Source organism: Orcinus orca, chromosome 1 (assembly GCF_937001465.1).
Source record: "Orcinus orca chromosome 1, mOrcOrc1.1, whole genome shotgun sequence".
In the NCBI taxonomy this organism is placed as follows: domain Eukaryota; kingdom Metazoa; phylum Chordata; class Mammalia; order Artiodactyla; family Delphinidae; genus Orcinus; species Orcinus orca.
The window spans coordinates 131297733-131322072 of record NC_064559.1 but is presented as its reverse complement, the minus strand read 5'-3'; the positions used below and the strand labels follow the sequence as shown (position 1 = coordinate 131322072).

Genomic DNA, 24340 nt, shown 5'->3' with positions numbered 1-24340 from the left:
AGAAAGCCAGCGTGCAGCAACGAAGACCCAATGCAGCCAAAAATAAATAAATAAAATAAATTTATATAAAAAAAGAAAAAACTAATTAATGATAATGTTTTGCTTTAAATACTATTTTTCCCATGTTATTTTAGTAAGTCCATAATATATCTTATGAAAAAATTAGTGTATGTATTTAAGTAATTTTATGTATGACTCTAAACCTTAAGAATTATAAATGGAATACAGAAACAAACTTTACAGAAATAACCTGAACCTAAGTTCTTCATTTCACTTATTCACTGAATGCTTGCTATATGCCAAATAATTAAATTGCACCACTACCATTAACAAAGAGACACACAGTTAAAAAGAAAATAATGGTATTTCCTAAGCTAAACATAAATTTGAGATATAATGAAAGTATAGATGAAAAAGTACCCAAATAGAAGTTTTCTTTTATTTTTTCTTTTAAGAATCAGAAGGGTCTCAGAGATCCCCACGTTGTAACTTTAAGTATAAGCAGGAAAGCCAAGTGAATTCATGGGCGGATTAGAGAAAAGGGTTAAGCAGTTCACCTTCAGAGGACAATGAAATAAGTAACATAAACAAATATACAAAACTGTGAAAAACATTTACAAATGAAATATTCCAAGTAAAGACATTACATTATATTGTCTCTGCCTTAATTCACATATTAAAAAAAAATGACTCAAAATGGACAATAGGCCTGAATATAAAACCTAAAACTATATAACTCCTAGAAGAAAACAGGAAAAAGTCTTCACAACCTTGGAATAGGCAAAATTTGTTAATGGGACACAAGGAAACACTAACAATAAAGGAAAAATCTGATTAAAAAAATACTAAATTGGACTTCAAAAAGCTCTGTTTTAAGAAAATGAAAAGGTACGTCACAAACTGAAAAAAAAAAAATCCTTAACATATGCATCTGACAAAAAGGACTGGTATCCAGAGTACATGAAGAACACTTAAAATTGATAATTAAGAAGGCAAACAACACATTTTTTAAAAAATGAGTAAGAGACTTAAACTGACACTTTCCAAAACAAAATAGTCAAGTAGTCAATAAGCAACTGAAAAACATTCAACATCCTTAGTCACCAGGGAAACCCAGGTTAAAACCACACTATGTACACATTAGAATGGCTACAATTCTAAAGACTGGCCATACCAAGTGTTGCTAAAGATGGGAGCAGTTGTGACTTTCATATAACCATGTCAGAAGTATGTAAGAGTTCAACCACTTTGAAGAACTGTTTGGCAATTCTTTACAAAGTTAAACACATTTTTATATGACACAGCAAGAGAAATGAAAACCTACATCCACAAAAAGACTTGCAATTGAAAGTTCAGAAGAGCTTTATTTCTAGCCAAAGCCCAGAAACAACCCCAATATCCAGAAAAATAATCAAATTGTGATATATTCATTCACTGCATATATATTCACTGCAACACTATTCAGCAATAAAAAGAAACAAACTTTGATACATACATGAATCTTATAAACATTAGGTGAAAGAAGCCTGATGCAAACAAGTACATGCTATATGATTTTACTTATAAGAAGTTCAAGAACAAGCCTTCACAGATTGTAGAAGAAAAGCCTTCCTAAACATGACACCAAAAGAACAAGTAACAATAAAGAATATGTATAAATTGGACTCATCAAAATTTTAAATGTTTTGTACCTCACTGGATGCCATCAAGGAAGTGAAAAGAGGGACTTCCCTGGTGGTGCAGTGGTTAAGAATCCGCCTGCCAATGCAGGGGACACGGGTTTAAGCCCTGGACCGAGAGGATCCCACATGCTGTGGAGCGACTAAGCCCGTGCGCCACAACTGCTGAGCCTGTGCTCTAGAGCCCATAAGCCACAATTGCTGAGCCCACGCGCTGCATCTACTGAAGCCCGCGTGCCTAGAGCCCATGCACTGCAACTAGAGAAGCCACCGCAATGAGAAGCCCAGGCACCGCAACAAAGAGTAGCCCCCGCTCGCCGCAACAAGAGAAAGCCCGCGCGCAGCAACGAAGACCCAACACAGCCAAAAATAATAAATAAATAAAAATAAATTAAAAATTCAAAAACTAAATACATAAAAATAATAAAAAATAAAAGAAAGTGGAAAGAAAACCCACAGAATGGGAAAAATATTTGTAACCCATGAGTCTTCTATCTAGACTACATAGATAACTCTTACAACTCAATAAGAAAAAGACAAACAAACCAATTTAAAAATGGGCACAGGGACTTCCCTGGTGGCACTGTGGTTGAGAATCCACCTGCCAGTGCAGGGGCCACGAGTTCAATCCCTGGAAGATCCCACATGCTGCGGAGCAACTAAGCCTGTGCACCGCAACTACTGAGCCTGCACTCTAGAGCCCGCAAGCCACAACTACTGAGCCTGTGTGCCACAACTACAGAAGCCCGTGAACCTAGAGCCCATGCTCCGCAACAAAGAGTAGCCGCTGCTTGCCACAACTAGAGAAAGCCTGTGCGTGGCAACGAAGACCCAAGGCAGGCAAAAATTAATTAATTAATTTTTTAAAAATAAAGCAATCATTTAAAAAAATAAAAAATAAATAAAAACGGGCGCAGAATAAGAAAAGACAATTCTCCAAAGATATAGAAATGGCCAATAAACACATAAAAAGATGCTCAACGTCACTAATGATTAGGGATATGCCAATCAAAACCATAACAACACACCACTTCACAACCACTAGTATGGCTATAATCAAGAAGACAAATAATAAGTGTTGGTGAAGATATGGAGACACAGGAACCCTCAGACACTACTGATGGGAATATAAAGTGGTTAAAACCACTTCGGGAAATAGTCTGGCAATTCCTTAAATGGTTAAACAAAGAATTACCATACGAATCAGCCATTCTACTCTTAGGTATATATTCAAGAGAAATGAAAATCTATGTCCACACAAAACTTATACAACGAATGTTCATGGCAGCATTATCCATAATAGCCAAAAAGTGGAAACAATCCAAATGTCCATCAAGTGCTGAATGAATAAAAACACTGGTATATCCATAAGGTGTAATATCATTCAGTCTTGAAAATAAATGAAGTAGTGATACATGTTACAACATGGATGAACCTTGAAAACACTATGCTAAGTGAAAGAACCAGTCACAAAAGGAAACATATTGTATGATTCAATTTATAGGAAATAGCTAGAATTCAGAAAGTAGGTTAGATGCTGCTGAGGACTGGAGTGGGAGTAAGGGGAACAAGAAGGAATGGGCAGTGGCTGCTAATGGATACAAAGTTTCTTTGGGGGGTGATGAAAATGTTCTATAATTGATTGTGGTGATTGGTTGCACAACTCTGTGAATACATGAAAAAACACTCAATTGTACACTTCATATGTGTGAATTGCAGTATATGAATTATAGCCCCCAAATGCTGTTATATCGAAAAAAGAACAAATGAAATATATCCATGGCAATAAAAATCAGATGAAAAGTTTCAGGTGGTGGGGTTGCTAAAAAGGGCACAAATGAATATTCTAAGATGACAGAAATTGTCTCCGTGTTAATGGTCTGTGGGTTATACACAGGTGTATACATCTATCAAAGCTCTAACTGTACACTTAAGAACTGTGCATTTCTCTGTTGCAAATTATACATCAACTTTATAAAAATGTATTAAAAATACTGTCTCTGGTTAATGACATTAGGGGTAGTGAGAATTAGGTGAGAAACTACTGCTTTTTATTACTAGAAGCCCTTCAGAATTGTTTTAAAAACCATGACTATTACTATCACAAAAAACAGTAACTGGGGCTTCCCTGGTGGCACAGTGGTTGAGAGTCCGCCTGCCGATGCAGGGGACGCGGGTTCGTGCCCCGGTCCGGGAAGATCCCACATGCCGTGGAGCGGCTGGGCCCGTGGGCCATGGCCACTGAGCCTGCATGTCCGGAGCCTGTGCTCCGCAACGGGAGAGGCCACAACAGTGAGAGGCCTGCGTACCGCCAAAAAAAAAAAAACAGTAACTGTTTTTGATATATTAAGTGTATCTATTTCATAAAGAAAGGGAAATATGAACACGACTTCCTTTCTCTTTTTTCAAATTTGTTGGTCACTCTATCAAAATTTAGAATTTTCTAAGGAAAAATTTTATAATTTTTTTCCAGTGCTATGGATATAATGAAATCCTTCTAAGAGACCGCTAACATTTTCCAAAAGAAGTAACATTTGAATTGATACTACCAAGTCTCTCCCCAGTAGCTACTTAGTCATGGTATGTAGAAGAATTTACATACTAATTAAGAATATGTAGACCTTACAGAATGTGTAATTAAAATCAGATATTTTTATTTCTTTTTCCTAAAAGCAGTGATTAAAAAAAAAAAAAACCACCTCAGGAAGACTGCTAGACAGGTTGCCACCTAGTTTAAATTCAATTAAAATACTCTTGACATGGCAGTAGAGGCACAATGCCTGAAAATGCCAACAGTTTCCAAAGACTTTAGCCTGGCAACTGAGAAAGTGGTAATACAACAACATTACTCATGATCCATGGGCTAGTGAGAAGTCTATTCAAAACTTATTCAGTTATCTTCCTCTTCCCAGAGCACATGGGTTCACTGCCTTGCATGGATTTACTGTAATTTTTAAAAAAAAAAAAAAAAAAGGAAACTACCTTCCCACCCCAACATAATTTCCTTATGACTAATACAAGAAGAAATTTATCAAATTAAGGAAAAGAATATTGGCCTGGTAGGAATATTGTACACTATAATCAAAGGCATTCCCCATAGGTATGTGTGGCCTGCTGCTATACAATAATTCAGAGGCCCAAATTTATTCATCCTCCTAGAATGCTGCCAGACTAAGACATCAGAGTTGAATCTCTACTGACTGGGGAATAAATACATAGTCCTCAGTCTTCTAGCTAAGCAATTCCAAATTTCTGTACCTCCAGCTCTAAGGGCAGCATTCAAAATGGCTACAGCTCCACATTATCTGAGGTGGAGGTGCTAAAGCCAATTATTAGTTGGACTTCAAATAGTATCAAGGATGGAAAAAGTCTAGGATTGTTTGCTTGCAGAAGCTTAGAATACTTGGCAGAGAGAAAGCATTTCCAGTACCCTAATAGACAGGACTAGGGACTAAAGTGAGAACAAGGGAATATGCCAACAAAGAGAGTAATCAGGGTCTTTGGGTCTTATTTTAGAGAGATTACCTTCACCATATTCCTGCTACTGAGAAGTGAACCTTCACCTCACCAAGGGGTCACCTATCTGAGAAAAATGGTACTCTGTGCACTTCAATGATGGGTACATGAAAAAAAAAAAGTACCTTATGTATAGCAGGACATATTTGACAAACATGAAAGAAAAAAACCCCTCTACTTACTACAATACTATGAAAAATACAAAGGAGGAGAAGATAAAGAATGGGTTCTCTTTTGGGTTATTTGGAATATGAAGTACTTGTGGGACTTACCCACGTAGATAAGAAGCCCAGAAGTTGAAAAGTCTACAAATGGAAACTGGGCAATTATTTGACAAACTTTTTGAATATCCTGCTGTACTCAGTATAATGCTTTCCTATGGATACCAGAAATAAGAAAGCAGGATACAAAAATGACAGGTCAACATGCCATTTGGGAATGTGTAAACTGCTAAGTTAATTTATAAAGAACTAAGGAAAGATCTAAGAAAGCTAAGGAAGAAAACTGCTATACAAGAAAAACACGTGGAAAGCTAAATACACTGGCACTTTATTGCAGAGGGAGCAACCTTTCAAACATAGGGTCAAACACTCTTGTAATGTTACACCAAACAAACAGGATATGAAAGTGCATGGAGAAAGACAGCAGCTTGCTGGCTAAAAGAAAGGCAAATCAATAGCAACAAAATACACTTCTGACTCACAGGAGTCACACCCTTTCACAGCAACATCATCAAGCACGTATACAAGTCTCAGAACAAGAGAAGCAAGAAGGGACAATTAAGAGAAAAGACAAGGAATTAGCACAGGAAACAATTCAGAGACAACTCAGGAGGGAGGTGCCTAGACGACAAGAATCTCTCCAGTTCTGAAAGCATAGGGGTTTTCTTTGGCTTTTGTTTCCTAAGATGAGATCTCAGAGAAGGTGAATGCATGAGTCTTGCAGCCCCCTCTCAAATATTCTGATCAGAAACTGACGGTTAGCAATCTGTATATGTTCTTGGGAGATGTCTATTTAGGTCTTCTACCCATTTTTGGTTTGCGTTGTTTGTTTTTTTGATATTGAGCTGCATGAGAGGCTTGTAAATTTTAGAGATTAATCCTTTGTCAGTTGCTTCATTTGCAAATATTTTCTCCCATGCTGAGGGTTGTCTTTTTTCTTGTTTATGGTTTCCTTTGCTGTGCAAAAGTTTTGAAGTTTCATTAGGTCCCATGTGTTTATTTTTGTTTTTATTTCCATTTCTCTACGAGGTGGTTCAAAAAGGATCTTGCTGTGATTTATGTCATAGAGTGTTCTGCCTCTGTTTTCCTCTAAGAGTTTGATAGTGTCTGGCCTTACATTTAGGTCTTTAATCCATTTTGAGTTTATTTTTGTGTATGGTGTTAGGGAGTGTTCTAATTTCATTCTTTTACATGTAGCTGTCCAGTTTTCCCAGCACCACTTATTGAAGAGGCTGTCTTTTCTCCATTGTATATTCTTGCCTCCTTTACCAAAAATAAGGTGACCATATGTGCATGGGTTTATCTCTGGGCTTTCTATCCTGTTCCACTGATCTATCTTTCTGTTTTTATGCCAGTACCATACTGTCTTAATTACTGCAGCTTTGTGGTATAGTCTGAAGTCTGGGATCCCGATTCCTCCAGCTCTGTTTTTCTTTCTCAAGATTGCTCTGGCTGTTCAGGATATTTTGTGTTTCCATATAAATTGTGAAATTTTTTGTTCTAGTTCTGTGAAAAATGCCATTGGTAGTTTGATAGGGATTGCTCTGTATCTGTAGATTGCCTTGGGTAGTATAGTCACTTTCACAATGTTGATTCTTCCAATCCAAGAACATGGTATATCTATCCATCTGTTTGTATCATCTTTCATTTCTTTCATCAGTGTCTCATAGTTTTCTGCATACAGGTCTTTTGTCTCCTTACGTAGGTTTATTCCTAGGTATTTTATTCTTTTTGTTGCAATGGGAAATGGGAGTGTTTCCTTAATTTCTCTTTCAGATTTTTCATCATTAGTGTATAGGAATGCAAGAGATTTCTGTGCATTAATTTTGTATTCTGCTACTTTACCAAATTCATGGATTAGAGAACAGTATGGAGGTTCCCTAAAAAACTAAAAATAGAATTACCATATGACCCAGCAATCCCACTACTGGGCATATACCCTGAGAAAACCATAATTCAAAAAGAAACATGTACCACAATGTTCACTGCAGCTCTATTTATAATAGTCAGGATATGAAAGCCACCTAAGTGTCCATCGACAGATGAATGGATAAAGAAGATGTGGCACATATATACAATGGAATATTACTCAGCCATAAAGCGAAATGAAATTGAGTTATTTTTAGTGAGGTGGATGGACCTAGAGACTGTCATATAGAGTGAAGTAAGTCAGAACGAGAAAAATAAATACCGTATGCTAACACATATATATGGAATCTAAAAAAAAAAAAAAAAAAGGTTCTGAAGAGCCTAGGGGCAGGACAGGAATAAAGATGCAGACGTAGAGAATGTACTTGAGGACACGGGGAGGGGAAAGGTAAGCTGTGACCAAGTGAGAGAGTGGCATGGACTTATATATACTACCAAATGTAAAATAGATAGCTAGTGGGAAGCAGCCCCATAGCACAGGGAGATCAGCTCAGTGCTTTGTGACCACCTAGAAGGGTGGGATAGGGAGACTGGGAAGGAGATGCAAGAGGGAGGAGATATGGGGATATATGTATATATAGCTGATTCACTTTGTTATAAAGCAGAAACTAACACACCATTGTAAAGCAATTATAATCCAATAAAGATGTTAAAAAAAAATTTAAAAAAAGAAACTGATGGTTTACTGATTGCTTTATGCAGACACTCCAGACAGAAAGCATAGACACTGCAGACTGAAGCTAAGCTAGTTGCAACAGAAATAGTACAATAAATTCTTTTAATTAATCATATCATCAAATTCCTCAGGAAATCAGATAACCGATTAAAAATTTAAAACAATCCTATGAAAAGAAAAAGAATAAAGAGTTCGAGTGAAGATCTAAAGGCTTCTCCTATGATTAAAAATACATGAATTTTTAACGCAAAGACTTGAAAATACATGTTTTGTTCAGAAGCTTTTTACTACTTCCTTAAATGTTCATGGCTGTGTTATAGAGAGTATCCTTAGGAAAACTGAGGTAATGCTGTGGTGCTAAAATTATAAACATAAAAGTTAGATCACCTAGATCAGCACTGTCCAATAGAAATATAACGCAAGCCCCTACATAATTTAAAATATTCTAATAGCCAAGTTTAAAGTATAAAGAAATAGTTGCAATTAATTTTAATAATTTATTTTATCAAATATAGTCAAAATATTACATATTTTTAGTATGTAATCAAAATTTTTTAATTAATGAGATTTTTTTCCCCCCAAAATCAGCTCTTCAAAATCTAGAGTATATTTTCCTCTTACAGCCCACCACAATTTAGACCAGCAACATTTCAGGAGCTCAACTGTCACATATGGCTAAAGGCTTCCATATTCGACAGTGTAGACTTAGATATTGGTAGGATACAAAGATATATAAATTAAGGTTTCAAAGATTCCTGCTTACCATATTTTAAAAAATAAATAAAATACATTTACTTTAGTTTAGAAGAACCATTTCCTCATCCTCATATTTCACTCCCCAAAATCTGCTAAAAAGTAAAATCTGATTCTAAATAACAGAACGCAAAAGGAAACAAACATGGTTGCAATGCCAAACTTTTAAACCACACAAATAATGGCCCGTTTAAAATTTAAATTAGCACTATTCCCCTCCTTAATTAAAATGCATTGCTATTACACTTGAACCTTACCTTCTTAAATTCATCTCAGCCAAAGCCTTTGTATTTTTAAAATGAAAAACACACTTAACACAGAAAAAAAAATAGCTGTCCCATTTCAACTTCAAGGCTATCAATAATTAACTTTCATCAAACAGATCTTTGCCATTGTATTGAACCATTTCTTCACATCTTCCTGGGGTTGCCAGATGCACTGATTTTTAAAAAGTGATAACTGCAGCAAAACTATGGGAAGGAAAAACAGTTTCTTTATAGAATTTGGTATTTTCATGTTTCTTCAATTTTAATTTTCTAAAATACTGCCAAAGTATTTTATACTTCTTAATCAAAGACGGTTAAACAACACAAGAGATTCATCTACATTTGCAAAAGAGAAGAAAACATCCTAAATAAAAGCATTTCACCTGTTAGAAGTAACAGTTGTGTCTCAGTTTTTACTTTAGATACATAACTTGCATATCTACATTACAAACCACAGAAGTGGTCGGAGAAAATTTAGCTTATTATTCTTGCAATTTTTTCTTGGACTTAATACATTGCTGGGGTACTAGAGCAGAACAGGGGAAGGTGAGCTAGATCTTAGTGTTTGTCATTTTATTCTTTATTAAAGTCAGAAAGATGTGTTTTTCCACCAGGACTGTTCTCCTAAGGCAAAACAAAATATTGCTACATTTACCCATTCTCTACACATAAATCCTTCCCATGGATTCTGGGTTTTAATGACTTTTTTAAAAAGAGTGAGAGACTCAAAATGTGAACTCAAAAAAGTACAAAGTTTTGAGTAATTCCACACAAGAACAAAGGGTGAAAACCTTCTGCTTCTTTAACTTCTTTGAAGTCTTACTTGTCAAAATTTCTTTTCTAGACATCTTTAAACAATTCTAACAATTATTATTTAATTGTTAAGATATATGCCAAGCACATCTAGTATTCTGGAATAAATTGTGAATTACGTGAGAAAAAGTTCATCTATACACACATCACTTGCAACAATTTTTATATGGTGTTTTCTATATTTTAGTTATACAGTAATTATTGATCATAACCATAAGTTCAACTTTGGTCACTTACAAACTCAGGGCCAAAGTTATCTTTTGTGCGAACTACTTTTCCATGTAAGAACCAATTCAAAACTTATAAATTCTTTACATCCTTTAGCACCATCTGTAAGTGTTTTACTTTGCCAGTCCTGCCCTGGTTTTATATTCCACTAAGTTTTCCACACCATACACCTCCTTTTGAGAGTCCCCGCCACTTTGTTTTCTGTGAGCATCTATTTGCTCATAACTGCCTTCACACAACCCAACACTCCACTTTGCTCTTTCATGAGCCTCTTCCAAATTCATCTTATCCAAGAAACTTTGCCAATCTACATATTATGCTAGAAAACTACCTCCTCCTAAAACCTCAACCAAAAGACTTTGCTCTAAATCTTTCAAATGTAATAAGCAAAGAGGCACAAAGTTAATACCAATACACACATAAAACCCACATAAAGTTATCATCATGTGGCACACCAAGCTTTCTATCTTACCCATCAAATGCTGAGAGCCAAAGAAAACCCTTTAAAAGCACTTTCTAGGAAACAATAATCAGAAGGGGACAATTTCTATTGCCAGGTTTGAATGGGCTAACATTAGGTCTTCTTCTAGTTGTTCATTTGGGCCAGGTTCAAAATCGCTAGCTTGTAAATTCTATTTCCAGGTAATTTCTTTCACGTCTCTATTTTCTGTCTCCATATCAACAGAAAGGGACCGAACCTGAGGACAGGTCATTTGAAAGCAAAAATTTCAACAACTACCTCAGCAATAAATTTTTTTAAAGCTGAGCAGAGTTAATATTCAGAATATGTAAGACTTTGGCCAACAGGCAACAATGGACAGCAATTTCTGAAACTCAGGAGATAAGTGAGGTAAGACCTATGACTGCCATCTTACCTCCCATGAGAGAGTTTCCAGATTCTGGCATGCGTAGGAAAAATTCAACAGATCCTAGTGAACTTTCTCAATTGAGTAGACAGAGCTGAGAGCATGAGGAGACCAAAGTGGCTAGAGTCCAAGGAAAAGAGTATCAGAGAGGTAAGAAGTACACAAACAAGACCTTCAGAGATTGACAGAGGATATCCATTAAGTATTCAGCTGGGAACTGATCAGCACATGTATGTAAGGAAACTACCCAAAGCTAGAGGGAAAAAAACACCAGAAAAGATTAGATTTAACAGTGGCCACCATTCACACAGGGCCAGGAATGGTATCTGTCCCCACCGGCCAGACTGGAAAACCTGTTTCAAGGCATATTGGGTAAAGTACACAAAAGGGTCGTGCCTCAGTAGGAGGGAATAATAGCCCTAGGCTGTGCACTACTCCAGAGCAAATTCTTTCCAAGTAACTTAACTGCATTCTTGAACAAAGCTCAAGAATATTTATAGGAAAAAAGCCAAACCAAGTGAGGTAAAATTCACAATGTGAGACATCCAATCAAATATTATCAGGCATGCAAAGAAGCAGAAAAATATAACCAATGAGAAGAAAAAGCAATTAATCAAAAGCAAACTGGTATTGATAGAAATGTTAGAACTACCAGACAAGGCCATTAAAAGTTATTAAGACTATACTTCTGTATATTCAAAACTTAAGTAAAGACATACAAACAACACTCAGCTCCACCTTCTAGAGATGAACAATGTGAGAGATGGAAAAACACACTGGATAGGATTAATGGCAAATTAGACATGGCAGATCACAATATAGAGAACTTGAATACAAAGCGATAAAAATTTTCCAGAAAGTGAACACGATATCAGTGAGCTGTGCAACAACTTCGAGTGGCCTAATATTTGTGTAATTAGAGTCACTGAGGAGGAGGAGAGAAAGGAACAAAAAAAATTTGAAGGGGCTTCCCTGGTGGCGCAGTGGTTGAGAGTCCGCCTGCCGATGCAGGGGACACGGGTTCGTGCCCCAGTCCGGGAAGATCCCACATACAGCGGAGCGGCTAGGCCCGTGAGCCATGGCTGCTGAACCTGCACGTCTGGAGCCTGTGCTCCACAATGGGAGAGGCCACAACAGTGAGAGGCCCACGTACCACACACACAAAAAAATTTTGAAAAATAAAATGGTTGAAAAGTTTCCAAATTTGAGGAAAATTATTAAGTCTACAAGAAGTTCAACAAAACCCCAAAGTAAGAAACATGCAGAAAACTACAATAAGGCACCTCAGAATCACTGCTTAAAACGAGGGATAAAGGACTTCCCTGTGTGGCTCAGTGATTAAGAGTCTACCTGCCAATGCAGGGGACACGGGTTCGAGTCCTGGTCCAGGAAGATGCCACATGCCGCAGAGCAACTAAGCCCGTGTGCCACAACTACTGAGCCTGCGCTCTAGAGCCTGCAACCCACAACTACTGAGACTGCATGCCGCAACTACTGAAGCCCAGGAGCCTAGAGCCCATGCTCCACAACAAGAGAAGCCACCGCAGTGAGAAGCCCATGCACCGCAACAAAGAGTAGCCCCCGCTCACCACAACTAGAGAAAGCCTTTGCGCAGCAATGAAGACCCAACGCAGCCAAAAATAAATACATTAATTAATTAATTAACAAAACCAGGGATAAAGAAAAACTCTAAAAGGAGACAGAGAGGAAAAATGGCACATTATATACACGGGAACAAAGATAAGGATTGCATCAGATTTCCTGATGTAAACAATACAAGAGTGAAGTCAATGACACATTACAGTACTGAAGGAAAACAAACAAACAAAAACAAACAAAAAGCCCTGTCAACCTAGAGTCCTATACTCAGAAAAAATATTTTTAAAAATCAAAGGCAAAATGAAGACTCAGACATACAGGAGTAACCCACACTACATGAAATATAAAAGCAAGTCCTCCAGACAGAAGGAAAATTCTATCAGTTGGAAATCTGGAGCTAAAAAAGAACCAAAGAGGGCTTCCCTGGTGGTGCAGTGGTTGAGAGTCCGCCTGCCGATGCAGGGGACGCGGGTTCGTGCCCCGGTCCGGGAAGATCCCACATGCCGCGGAGTGGCTGGGCCTGTGAGCCATGGCCACTGAGCCTGCACGTCCGGAGCCTGTGCTCCGCAACGGGAGAGGCCACAGCAGTGAGAGGCCCGCATACCACAAAAAAAAAAAAAAAGAACCAAAGAGCACCAGAAATGGAAGCTATGTAGGCAAATATAAGATTTTTTCTTATTATTTCAATCTCATTTAAAAGATAATTGACTACTGAAGCAAAAATAATAATGTAGTATGGGGTTTATAACATATACAAAAGCAAAATGCATGATAAAACTAGCACAAAGGATTGGAGAGGAGAAATGGAAATGTACTATTCTAAGTTCTTACACTACGTGTGAAATGGTATGAGATCTCTTGAAGGCATACCGTGCTAAGTTAGTTAAGGATATATACTATGAACCATAAAGCAACCGCAAGAGGGAAGAGATATGGGAACATATGTATATGTATAACTGATTCACTTTGTTATAAAGCAGAAACTAACACACCATTGTAAAGCAATTATACCCCAATAAAGATGTTAAAAAAATAAAAATAAAAAAAAACAGTTATAGCCAATAAATCAACAAAAGATAAAACAGAATCATAAAGAACATTTCATTCAGTCAAAAGGCCGAAAAATTAAAAGATAAAGAACAGTAAAACAAGATGACAAATATAAACATAACCATATCAAGAATTACATTAAATGTAAATGATCTATTTTCCTCAAAACCTAGAAAATACTATGTTAAGTAAAAGAAGCTAGTCACAAAAGACTACCAATGAAATGTCCAGAATAGGCAAATCCATGGAGACAGAAAGTAGATTAGTGGTTACCAGCAGCTGGAAGGAGGGAGGAAAGGGGAGACTAATGGGTACAAAGTTTCTTTTGGGAGTCATAAAAACGTTCTGAAATTGGATAGTGGTAATGTTTGCACCACTCTGTGAGTGTACTAAAAATACCACTAAATTGTACACTTTAAAGGGATGGATTTTATGGTATGTGAATAATTAAGAGCACAATAACAATACAATAAAAATACTGGAAAAGGTGCTGAAATAATAATAAGCATGTATTTTCTAAGATCCAGCAAGAAGATTCTAATCCTCACTTCACTCTATAAGGAGTGTGAGTATGTGATCTGCTTTGGCCAATAAAATGTGAGTTGAAGTTATGTGTATCACTCTCTAGCAGATGTTTTAAGATATATTTCCACTATTTGCCATGAGTCTGGTTTATCCTGCATAGGGGCTGGTCACTGTTCCAGAAATGAAGTGTGCAGCAAAAATGTACTCAGCCTGCAGTTTCGGATGAACGTTAACGTGAGCAAGAAATAAAATTTTGTCATAATTTTTTTAAAAAGTGATCTAATTACTGTAATTAAAAGGCAAAGATTGTCAGATTGTATTTTAAAAAGCAAGAGCCACTATATGCTAACTGACAAACTTTAAAGGTAAAGAAAAAAATAGAATAAAAGAATGGAAAAATATATAAAATTTTAACATTATTCAAAAGAAAGCTACAGTGACTAGATGAGATAAAGTAGATTTCTAAGCAAACAATATTACTAGGGATAATGAGTGCATTTCACAACAGGACATAACAATTCTGAACGTTTATATACACAATAATAAAACTTCAAGTTACATGAAACAAAGACTGATAAAATTTAAACAGAAATAAATCCACAATTATAGTTGGAGGTTTCAATACTCTTCTCTCAACATCTGACATCAATATCTGATACAACAAGTAAACATAAAACCAGCAAAGATACAGTAGACTTGAACAACACTATCAATCAATTTGAATCAATTAACATTTATAGAATACGCCACCAAACAACAGCTAAATATACAATCTTCTCAAGTGCACATAAAATATTTATCAAAACAGACCACACTCAGGACCATAAAATTTAAAGGGATGTTGCTAAAGCAGAGCTTTAGGAGAAACGTACAGCACTAAACACTTATATTAGAAAAGAGGAAAGATCACAAAGACATTACAAGGACACAAGACATTACAGATAAAGGTCAAAGATGTCGGAAGACAACTACAGACCAATTTCCCTCCTGAAAATAGATGCAAAAATTCCACACAAAATTTTAACACATCATATCCAACAATATTTTATAAAGACAGTAAACAATACTTTATAAAGACAGTATATAATGACTAAGTGGGGTTTATCCTAGGAATGCAAAGTTGGTTTAGCATTTAAAAATCAATGTAATTTGCCATATTAAACTAAAAGAGGAAAACGATGTAATCATTTCAAAAGATTCAGGAAAAGCATATGACAAAATCCAACTTCTGTTTCTTATAAACTCTCAGCAAATGAGAAATAAAAAGGAACTTCTTCAATTTGATAAAAGTCATCTACAGAAACCTACAATTAACTTCATATTTAATGCTTTCCCCTTAAGATCAGGAAAACAAGGCTATCTGTTCATCGCTTACACTCAAATTTGTACTGGAGGTACTAGTCAATTGCAATAAGGCAAGAAAAAGATATAAAAGGCATCCATATTGTAAAGGAAGACACAAACATGCTTTTATTCACAGACCACATGCTCATCTATGTAGAAAATCTAATGGAATCTAAAGAAACAACAAAACCTACCAGAACAAGTGAATTTATCAAGGCAGCAGGATACACGAATGACAAAAGAAAAATGATTGTATTTCTATATGGTAGCAATGAACAATCAAAAATTAAATTTACAAAAACAATAGCATGCACAAGTAATAAGTAAATGAGAAATATATTGTGTTCATGGGTGGAAGGCAATACTGTTAGGAATTCAACAGCATTCTGATTAAAATCTCAGCAAGCATTTTTGTACAAATTACTTCATGTAAAATTCACAAGGGTATGATAAACAGCAAAAATCGTCAAAAGAACAAAGATGGAGGATTAACACTATCTGATTTCAAGACCTATTAGAAAGCTACAATAATCAAGACAGTGTCATACTAACATTAAAGTAGACAAATAGATCAGTGGAACAGAAAAAGAATCCAGAAATAAGCACATAACGTATACAGACAACTGACTTTTGACAAAAGTGCAAAAGTAATTAAGTGGAGAAAGGACAGTCTTTTCAACAAATACAAAAACAATTAAACATGCATATTCAAAAACTGAACTTTGATCTATGCTCTGTTTCATACAAACAAATTAACTCAAATGTACGACAGTAAATCTGAAACTTAAAAATATAAACCTTCTCTAACACAGGAGTCTACCTGTGTGACCTTGAGCCATCAAAAGCAAAGTCCATAAAAGAACAACTTCAAATTGGACTTAATTACAATTTAAAACTTTTGCTCTTCAAAAGATAATGCTAAGAGCATAAGCCACAGACTGCAAAAAAAATTTGAAAAACATATATATGGATAAAGGACTTGCACCTGAAATATATAAAGAACTCCTAAAACACAATAATAAGAAAGCAAACAACCTAATTTTTTTAAATGGGCAAAAATTTCAGACAGACATTTAATCAAAGATGACATATCAATGGCAAATAAGCACATAAAAAGATGCTCAACACCATTAGGGAAATGAAAATTAAAACCACAAGATACAAATACCTATTAGAATGGCTAAAATTAAAAGACTGTACCAAGCATTGGTAAGGATGTAGAAGAACTGAAATGTTCATACACTGATGATGAGAATGTGGAATACTATAGGCCCTTTGGAAAACAGTTCGACAATTAAATGTACACCTACCATATAAACCAGCCATTCCATTCCTAGGTATCTACCCAGGAGAAATGAGAGCATAAATCTATACAAAGGTTTGTACACAAATGTTTATAGCATTTCACAACAGGTGAGTAGGTAAACTGTGATATATCCATACAATGGAATACTACTAAGCAAAAAAAAGGAATGAAGTATTCATATGTGCTACAACATAAAAATTATGCTAGTGAAATAACCCATTAAAAAAGAGTACATACTGTATGATTCTATTTCTATAAAACTGTAGAAAATGCAAACTAATCTACAGTGACAAAAGGCAAATCAACGGCTATCTGGGGATAGAAAGGCAGATAACAGATATGTTCATTTTCTTGATTTGGTTGATAATTTCACAGATATATACATATGTCAAAACTTATCAAATTGTATACCTTAAGTATGTGTACTTTATTATGTACATTGTATATCAAAAGAGCTGTTAGAAATTATCTCTCTTATTACCCTTAAAGCCAGTGGTGGTATATATCTTGACTGAACGTAAAAGGACGCTCTTCCAATAACTCTTTAATAGCTGATGCCCTAGAGAACTTCTGATAGTAATATTAGTGAAGGGGTACCCAGGGTCCACAGTACCCATTAATAACAGAGTAAACAAGTATTCTATATCACACCATTAAAAGAAAAGAATACTTTGCCTTCCATGAATAAATTTATGAAGAGATTTCCCACTCTAAATCACAAATCAGATATCCATCCTAAATTAAATAATTCTACAGCTTAACCAAAGGGACTATTTAGAGAGTTTAAAAAACAAAAATGGTAGTTTTATTTGCCTTAAAAACCTTTTCTAAATTCAGGAAAAATTTAGATAATTTGCTATATTAAGAAAACAAATCTCTACAGCTATCCAAGGCAGAAGAAAATTTTAGTCCAACTTTAGTTTTAAGATCAACTCCTCCAAAAAAGACTTGAATACTTTTGTTAAGTAGCTTTGATAAACAAGGAGCCAAAAACTAAACATTTTTCTTTGGCCACGCCACACAGCTTGTGGCACCTCATTCCCTGACCAGGACTAGAACCTGGGCCACAGCAGTGAAAGCCCAGAATCCTAACCACTAGGCCACCAGGGAACTCCCCTAAACATTCTTAATTTGAACAAATATTTAAAATTTTGATTATGGCATATATACATATATGAATGGTTGACTTTGTATGATAATTAAAAGAAAGAAAACCCAAGCAACCTCACTTACCTATTTTGTTCCTCCAGTTTAGCCAGGAGTTCTAAGTCGTCTGGACTCAACTGTGACGGGGAAGATGGTGAAAGGGCTGGCGTTGACAGTGTGGTAGACGAGGATGTAGTGTGTAATGAAGCAGATGGACTTGCCACCTGACTGGCCATCTGACTGACTGTATGTGACACTGTGTTCTTCACCCATGAGAGAGTAGAACTCAACTTTTCTGCAACCTTGTCTGTCGCCACCTAAGGATAAAAATAATAGTTGCATACATCAATTGTATTGTATGCATTACCAAGAACTTGATAATCCTGGTTAGTTTTACTTTATAACCACCATCAGAATATTTTCTTTGAGTTAATAAAGGTAAAACCTGTTTTAGCAATGATTGTCCTAACATACAGCTTTTGGAAACTCCTTATTTCAGTTCTGCGACATGAACAAATTAGAACAATGCTTTCCAAACTACAGGCTAAAATCCATCAGGGAGTGATAAAATCAATTTAATAGGTAACACCACCGTTTTTAAAAAATGAAAAAGAGCAGAAAGTGTCAATGTAAAGGTATGTTGTCTTATAAAATTTCTGTCTCAGTTGCATATATGTATTAAAACTACATACTACATGTATGTTGAGTTGGGATATGAAATATATTCTTTATTTGAGTTATAGTCAAAAACATTTGAAAGCCGAGGAACTAAAACATGTCCATTAGGTGTTGAAGACAGGGAAATCCTATATGACCAACAATTCAACAAAAACTGGGCTTAGTATAAATAAGATGAAATGAGACTCATGATGTATCTTCAAACCACTAAAGAGTATTTTTATTAAAGAGGATTTAGCTCTAGAAGAACAAAATTATGATAAGTGATTGATTTAACAGAGTAAGAGAGTTTCAGGTACAATTTTCAAATAGTTAGAACTAGTCAGAAATAGAATGGGATGCCTAGAAACAGTAGACATTTCCTACCAATGGCTACAATTAAGAATCCATAACACAACATCGTAAAGCAACCATACTCCAATAAAAATTTTTTTAAAAAATTCATTATAAGAGTCAACATGGAAACCTAAATGTCCCCTGACAGATGAATGGATAAAGAAGATGTGGTACATATATACAATGGAATACTACTCAGCCATAAAAAGAATGAAATAATGCCATTTGCAGCAACATGGATGCAGCTACAGATTATCATATTAAGTGAAGTCAGAAAGAGAATAACAAATACAATATGATATCACTTATATGTGGAATCTAAAATATGACACAAATGAACATATCTATGAAACAGACTCAAGAACATAGAGAATAGACTGGTGGTTGCCAAGAGGGACAGGGTTAGGGGAGGGGTGAAGTGGAGTGGGAGTTTGGGATTAGCAGATGCAAACTGGTATATATAGAATGGATAAACAACAAGGTCTTACTGTATAGCACAGGGAACTATATTTAATATCCTGTGATAAACCATAATGGAAAAGAATATGAAAAAGAATGTTAAAAAAAATTAATAATATAAGAGTCAAAAGTCAAGAGTTGGTTGAAGATGAGTTTCTGTTTTAGATGGGCAACCAGGACTAAAAAAGCCTTTCAAATCCCTCCCATCTCTAAGATTCAATGAACTATACAAACGTCTATATATTCTTCATAAATCATGCCAAAGTCCTAAGCAGATATGCCTACAGCGAATTCATTTGAAACACAAAATATACATAAGTAATATTCAAACAGGCATTATCACTTCAGTAATGAAAAACAATGTGAACAATAACCATATTTGAATATCTATATAAAACTAAACATTCTTAATTTGAGTTTACAAAATAAGGTACAGTAGTTTTTTTAAGGGATTATATACTTTTTTGAAACTATCACAAAAAGAGCTTCTTTTTTTTTTTTTTTAACAGATCTTTATAGGAGTACAGCTGCTTCACAATACTGTGTTAGTTTCTGTTGTACAACAAAGTGAATCAGCCATATGCATACATATACCCCATATCCCCTCCCTCTTGAGCCTCCCTATCCCACCTCTCTAGGTCATCACAAAGCACCAAGCTGATCTCCCTGTGCTATGTGGCTGCTTCCCACTAGCTAACTACTTTATATTTGGTAGTGTATATATGTCGATGCTACTCTCACTTCGCCCCAGAGTGAAGATAAGTCAGAAAAAGAAAAAGAGCTTCTTGATTGTGAAGTTCTTAGACAAAAACTATGAAGTGCTTTTACGTGCTTTGAGAAGATCTTAAATTTTATGCAACAGAAAATGACTAAAGCACTATAAAGTTGTTTTCTAGATAGACATATTCTCAGCTAACCTTGGTTACATACAGCAACTTATACACACAAAAATTAAACACCAACTTATATACACAAATAAAAATGCCACCTAGACTATCTTAGCAGATACTACTCTCCCCTCATGGGTTGTCCAAGTCTTTCCTTCTCACTTCATCAACACATACATGTCCCCACTTCCTCCACCTCACCCAGCAGCAGAAAAATTCAATGTAGGGAAAAGGGATTCTAAGGTCATAGTTATGCCACTCAATGTGAGGCTGGAACTTCTGAGACAAAGATTTGATTACAAGTGAATAGGGGCAAGAGTTTCATTAACTTAAAGATACCTCTCATTTTCTTTTCATTTTCAGTAACTTTTTCATTTTAGAACTTACTTCCCTTGGAATGGCATTATAGAAGGGATCAGGGAGCTCTTACTGTTGAGGGAAGAACCCCCAAGAAAGACAAGCAGGATGAAGTAGGGGAACCAAGGAAAAGAAGTATGGGGACGATCATTTAGGCTTCCAGGCCAAAAAAAAAAGTCCTCGCCAATGAATAGACCAGCAGCACAGTTCATTAAGGCAAAAGGCCAGATAGTAACCAAATAATTTAGTCAGAACTTCCTTTGTACCAGGAAATGGTAAGAGCCATGGCAGACAACAAGACAGCCTGTTGTAGTTTGTTATCCTATTGATTTTCTCTACTCAGTTACAACTACAAATTCAACTGTGAAGATGGCACTAATTTGCATCCCACAAGCACACTATATTGTAAAACAGAAAACCTAACACATAAAATTTACAGAAAAATGTTACCCTTTACTAACACTGACGACAAATTTCAAATATACTCACAACTTTCAAAAATTAATGCTTACAACAAGGACCTACTGTATATATAGCACAGGGAACGATATTCAGTATCTTGTAATAATCTGTAAGGGAAAAGAATCTGAAAAAAAAAAGAATCAAAGGATCACTTTGATTTATACACCAGAAACACTATAAATCAACTATACTTCAATCTTAAAATTGAAGTATATGGAAATAAATACGGAAAAAAATTTTTAAAGAAAGAATTAACGCTTTACATTTCCATTATATAAAAGTTCTCTACTCAAGCTAACTGTAGCAAAGCAAAAGACACCTATTATTTGCTTTAATTTGTTTTTAAAAATAAATTTATCATACCCTTTCTGCACACTGTAGCAACAGGCTTCCATTTAAAAAATTTGGAATAACCCGGAGCACAATCCTGACATCCTTTCAACCCTGATGAAATGAGATTCAGTCTATAACTACTGAAGGCTCAACAACCCATCTTTACAATTTAAAATTCTTAAATATAACTGGAGTATTTAATTGCAGTTGCACTTTAATAAAGTTTAACTCTCATGGTTCTAGAAATCCCACAGGATGAGTTATTTTTCATATATCATCATGTCCTATTTTTCCTTTAACTCTACTTTTCCAAATCTCTAACCTGCCACCTCTAAACCTCTTTCCCTCATCCTATGGTAAACTGAGGTCATGAGGACACAATAAATCTGACAATGCAATTATGTCACAAAGGTTGTCACAAAGTTCCTGTCTACCTCATAGAGGTGTTATGCATTTATTTTTAAACATGAACATACTTTGGAAAGATTAAAACCATCATTAAAAATGCTTAGTAATCAGACACAAAAGGCCATACATCGTATGATTCCATTTACATAAAATGTCCAGAATAGGCAAATCCAGAGACAGAAAGTAGTTGGGTGGCTTGGAGGGACTGTAGGAGGGGGGATGGGGAATGACTGCTAATGGGTACAGAGTTTCTTCCTAGAGTGATGAAAATGCTCTGGGATTGGACTGCAGTGACAGTTATACGAACCTGTGAATATACTAAATGCCACTGAACTGTACACTTGAAACGAGTGAATTTTATGGTATGTGAATTATATCTCAATTTTAAAAGAGCTTAGTCAATCTGAAAAATCTACATAATGTATAATTCCAACTATATGACATTCTGGAAAAGGCAAAATTATGGAGACAGTAAAAAGATCAGGATTTGGGCAAGGGAAGGGACAAACAAGCAGAACATAGAGGATTTTTAGGGTAGTGAAAATGCTCTGAATGATACAAAAATGGTAGATACATGTCATTATACATTTGTCCAAGCCCACAGAATGTAAACCATCAAGCGTGAACTATAATATAAACTATGGACTGGATGATTATGATGTGTCAACATAGTCTCATCAATTGTAACACAGGTACCACCCTGGTAGTGAATGCTGATAATGGGGGATGGGTCTGCATGTGTAGGGGTAAGGGGTAGATGGGAAATCTCTGTGCTTTCCACTCAATTTTGCTGTGAACCAAAAACTGCTCTTAAAAAATAAAATACTAATAAAATAAATTAAATAAATTTAGTAAAAGTCTTAGATATTGCTATAATATTTGAATAGGATCTCCCATGAGAAACAATCATGGTTCCTTTATCACTTTATATTTTATTAGAACTTATAAAGATGCTCTTAACTCCCCAAAAGGACTGTTTTTAAAGATTCCAATTTTAGATCCAAAATCTAAAATACTCTAAAGCAGGTATCACTACTTTCCCCATTGTAAAAGTGATGACACTTTTTAAATGATGACCCAGAGAGGTAACACAACTTTTATATTAGAAAGCTATTAAGAGTGGAACGTAGACAGTCTGGTTTGAGATTCTCTGCTCTTAACCACTGTCAAGAGTGAATAAGACCCGTGATTTCCCCAGTGGTCCAGTGGGTAAGACACCACACCCCCAATGCAGGGGACCCGGGTTTGATCCCTGGTCGGGGAACTAGATCCCGCATGCATACCCCAACTGAGAGGTAGCATGCCACAATTAAGAGTCAGCGTGCTGCAACTAAGAAACGTGTGTGATGCAACTACGAGCCCGCATGCTGCAACGAAGATCCTGCAATGCCTCAACAAGACCAAGTGCCACCCAAAATAAATAAATAAATAAATGTTAAAACAACAACAACAAAATAAAGTGTACAATTCAATGGTTAAAAAAAAGAAAAAAAACAAGAGTGTATTAGACCAAAAGTTGGCAAGAGATGTAGTCACTAATGACCTCAATTAATCCATTCCACAGTGAAGGAAGCAGAAACCAGATTACAGAAGGTTGAGGACCATCTTAGAGAATTAGGAGCTGCAAAATAATCCCATTTCTATCACTATGACCTTTATTCTTGAGACATCTTGATTCAGTCTGACTCCTGAAGGCTGGAGGTTCCAGTAAGTTGGTCAGGATTTTACCATGTAACAAACCTTACTTTCCAAAAATGCCTTCAAACACACTAACTTCAGTTGATTTTATGAAACAAAGAAAAAATTGATACAATTCAGATAACTAGACTCTTATTTTTTTTCTATCATTTTGTAGTTACTTTGTTTTATAGTATCAAGGCTGGGACTTCCCTGGCGGTCCAGTGGTTAAGACTCCGTGCTGCCAATTCAGGGGGCATGGGTTCAATCCCTGGTCGGAGAACTAAGATCTCACATGCCGTGTGGTGTGGCCAAAAAAAAAAAGAAAAAAAAGTCAAGGCTGATTCAACAATTTAGCATATTTTTTTAGGACTTTTCACAACAACTAGTATTAACTCTTTTTTTTTGGCCATGCCAAATATATACATATATGTATATGTGTATATATAGATATACATATATATGTATATCTATATATACACATATATATGTATATATTCACATATATTCAGAATAGATAAGGAACTCCTAAAATCAACAACTCAAACAATCCCATAAAAATGGGCAAAGGACATTTCTCCAAAGATATACAAATGGCCAATAAGCATACCAGGCATATGAAAAGATGCTCAGCATCACTAATTAGGGAATGCAAACCAAAGCCACAATAAGATACCACTTCACACACATTAGGATAGCTGTTTTTTTATTTTATACTGGAGTATAGCTGATTAACAATGTCGTGTTAGTTTCAGTTGTACAGCAGAGTGATTCACTTATACATGAGTACATATACATGTATCTATTCATGTACACACCGCTATAT

General features: G+C 35.6%; 1 protein-coding gene across 9 annotated transcripts in view; it reads right to left on the bottom strand.

The window, feature by feature from the left end:
• The window catches only part of EVI5 (ecotropic viral integration site 5), a 206946-nt gene that overhangs the window by 136121 nt on the left and 46485 nt on the right, over nt 1-24340 (bottom strand). For 8 of the 9 annotated variants that reach the window (XM_033432796.2, XM_033432822.2, XM_033432838.2 and 5 more), the window contains exon 2: nt 18005-18234. In XM_033432796.2, coding sequence (XP_033288687.2) covers nt 18005-18153 — 149 coding nt within the window. In that variant the 5' untranslated portion in view covers nt 18154-18234. Of the gene's footprint in view, nt 1-18004; nt 18235-21459; nt 21480-24340 lie in introns of those variants that run through there. The other variant, XM_049714261.1, reaches the window with a different exon arrangement.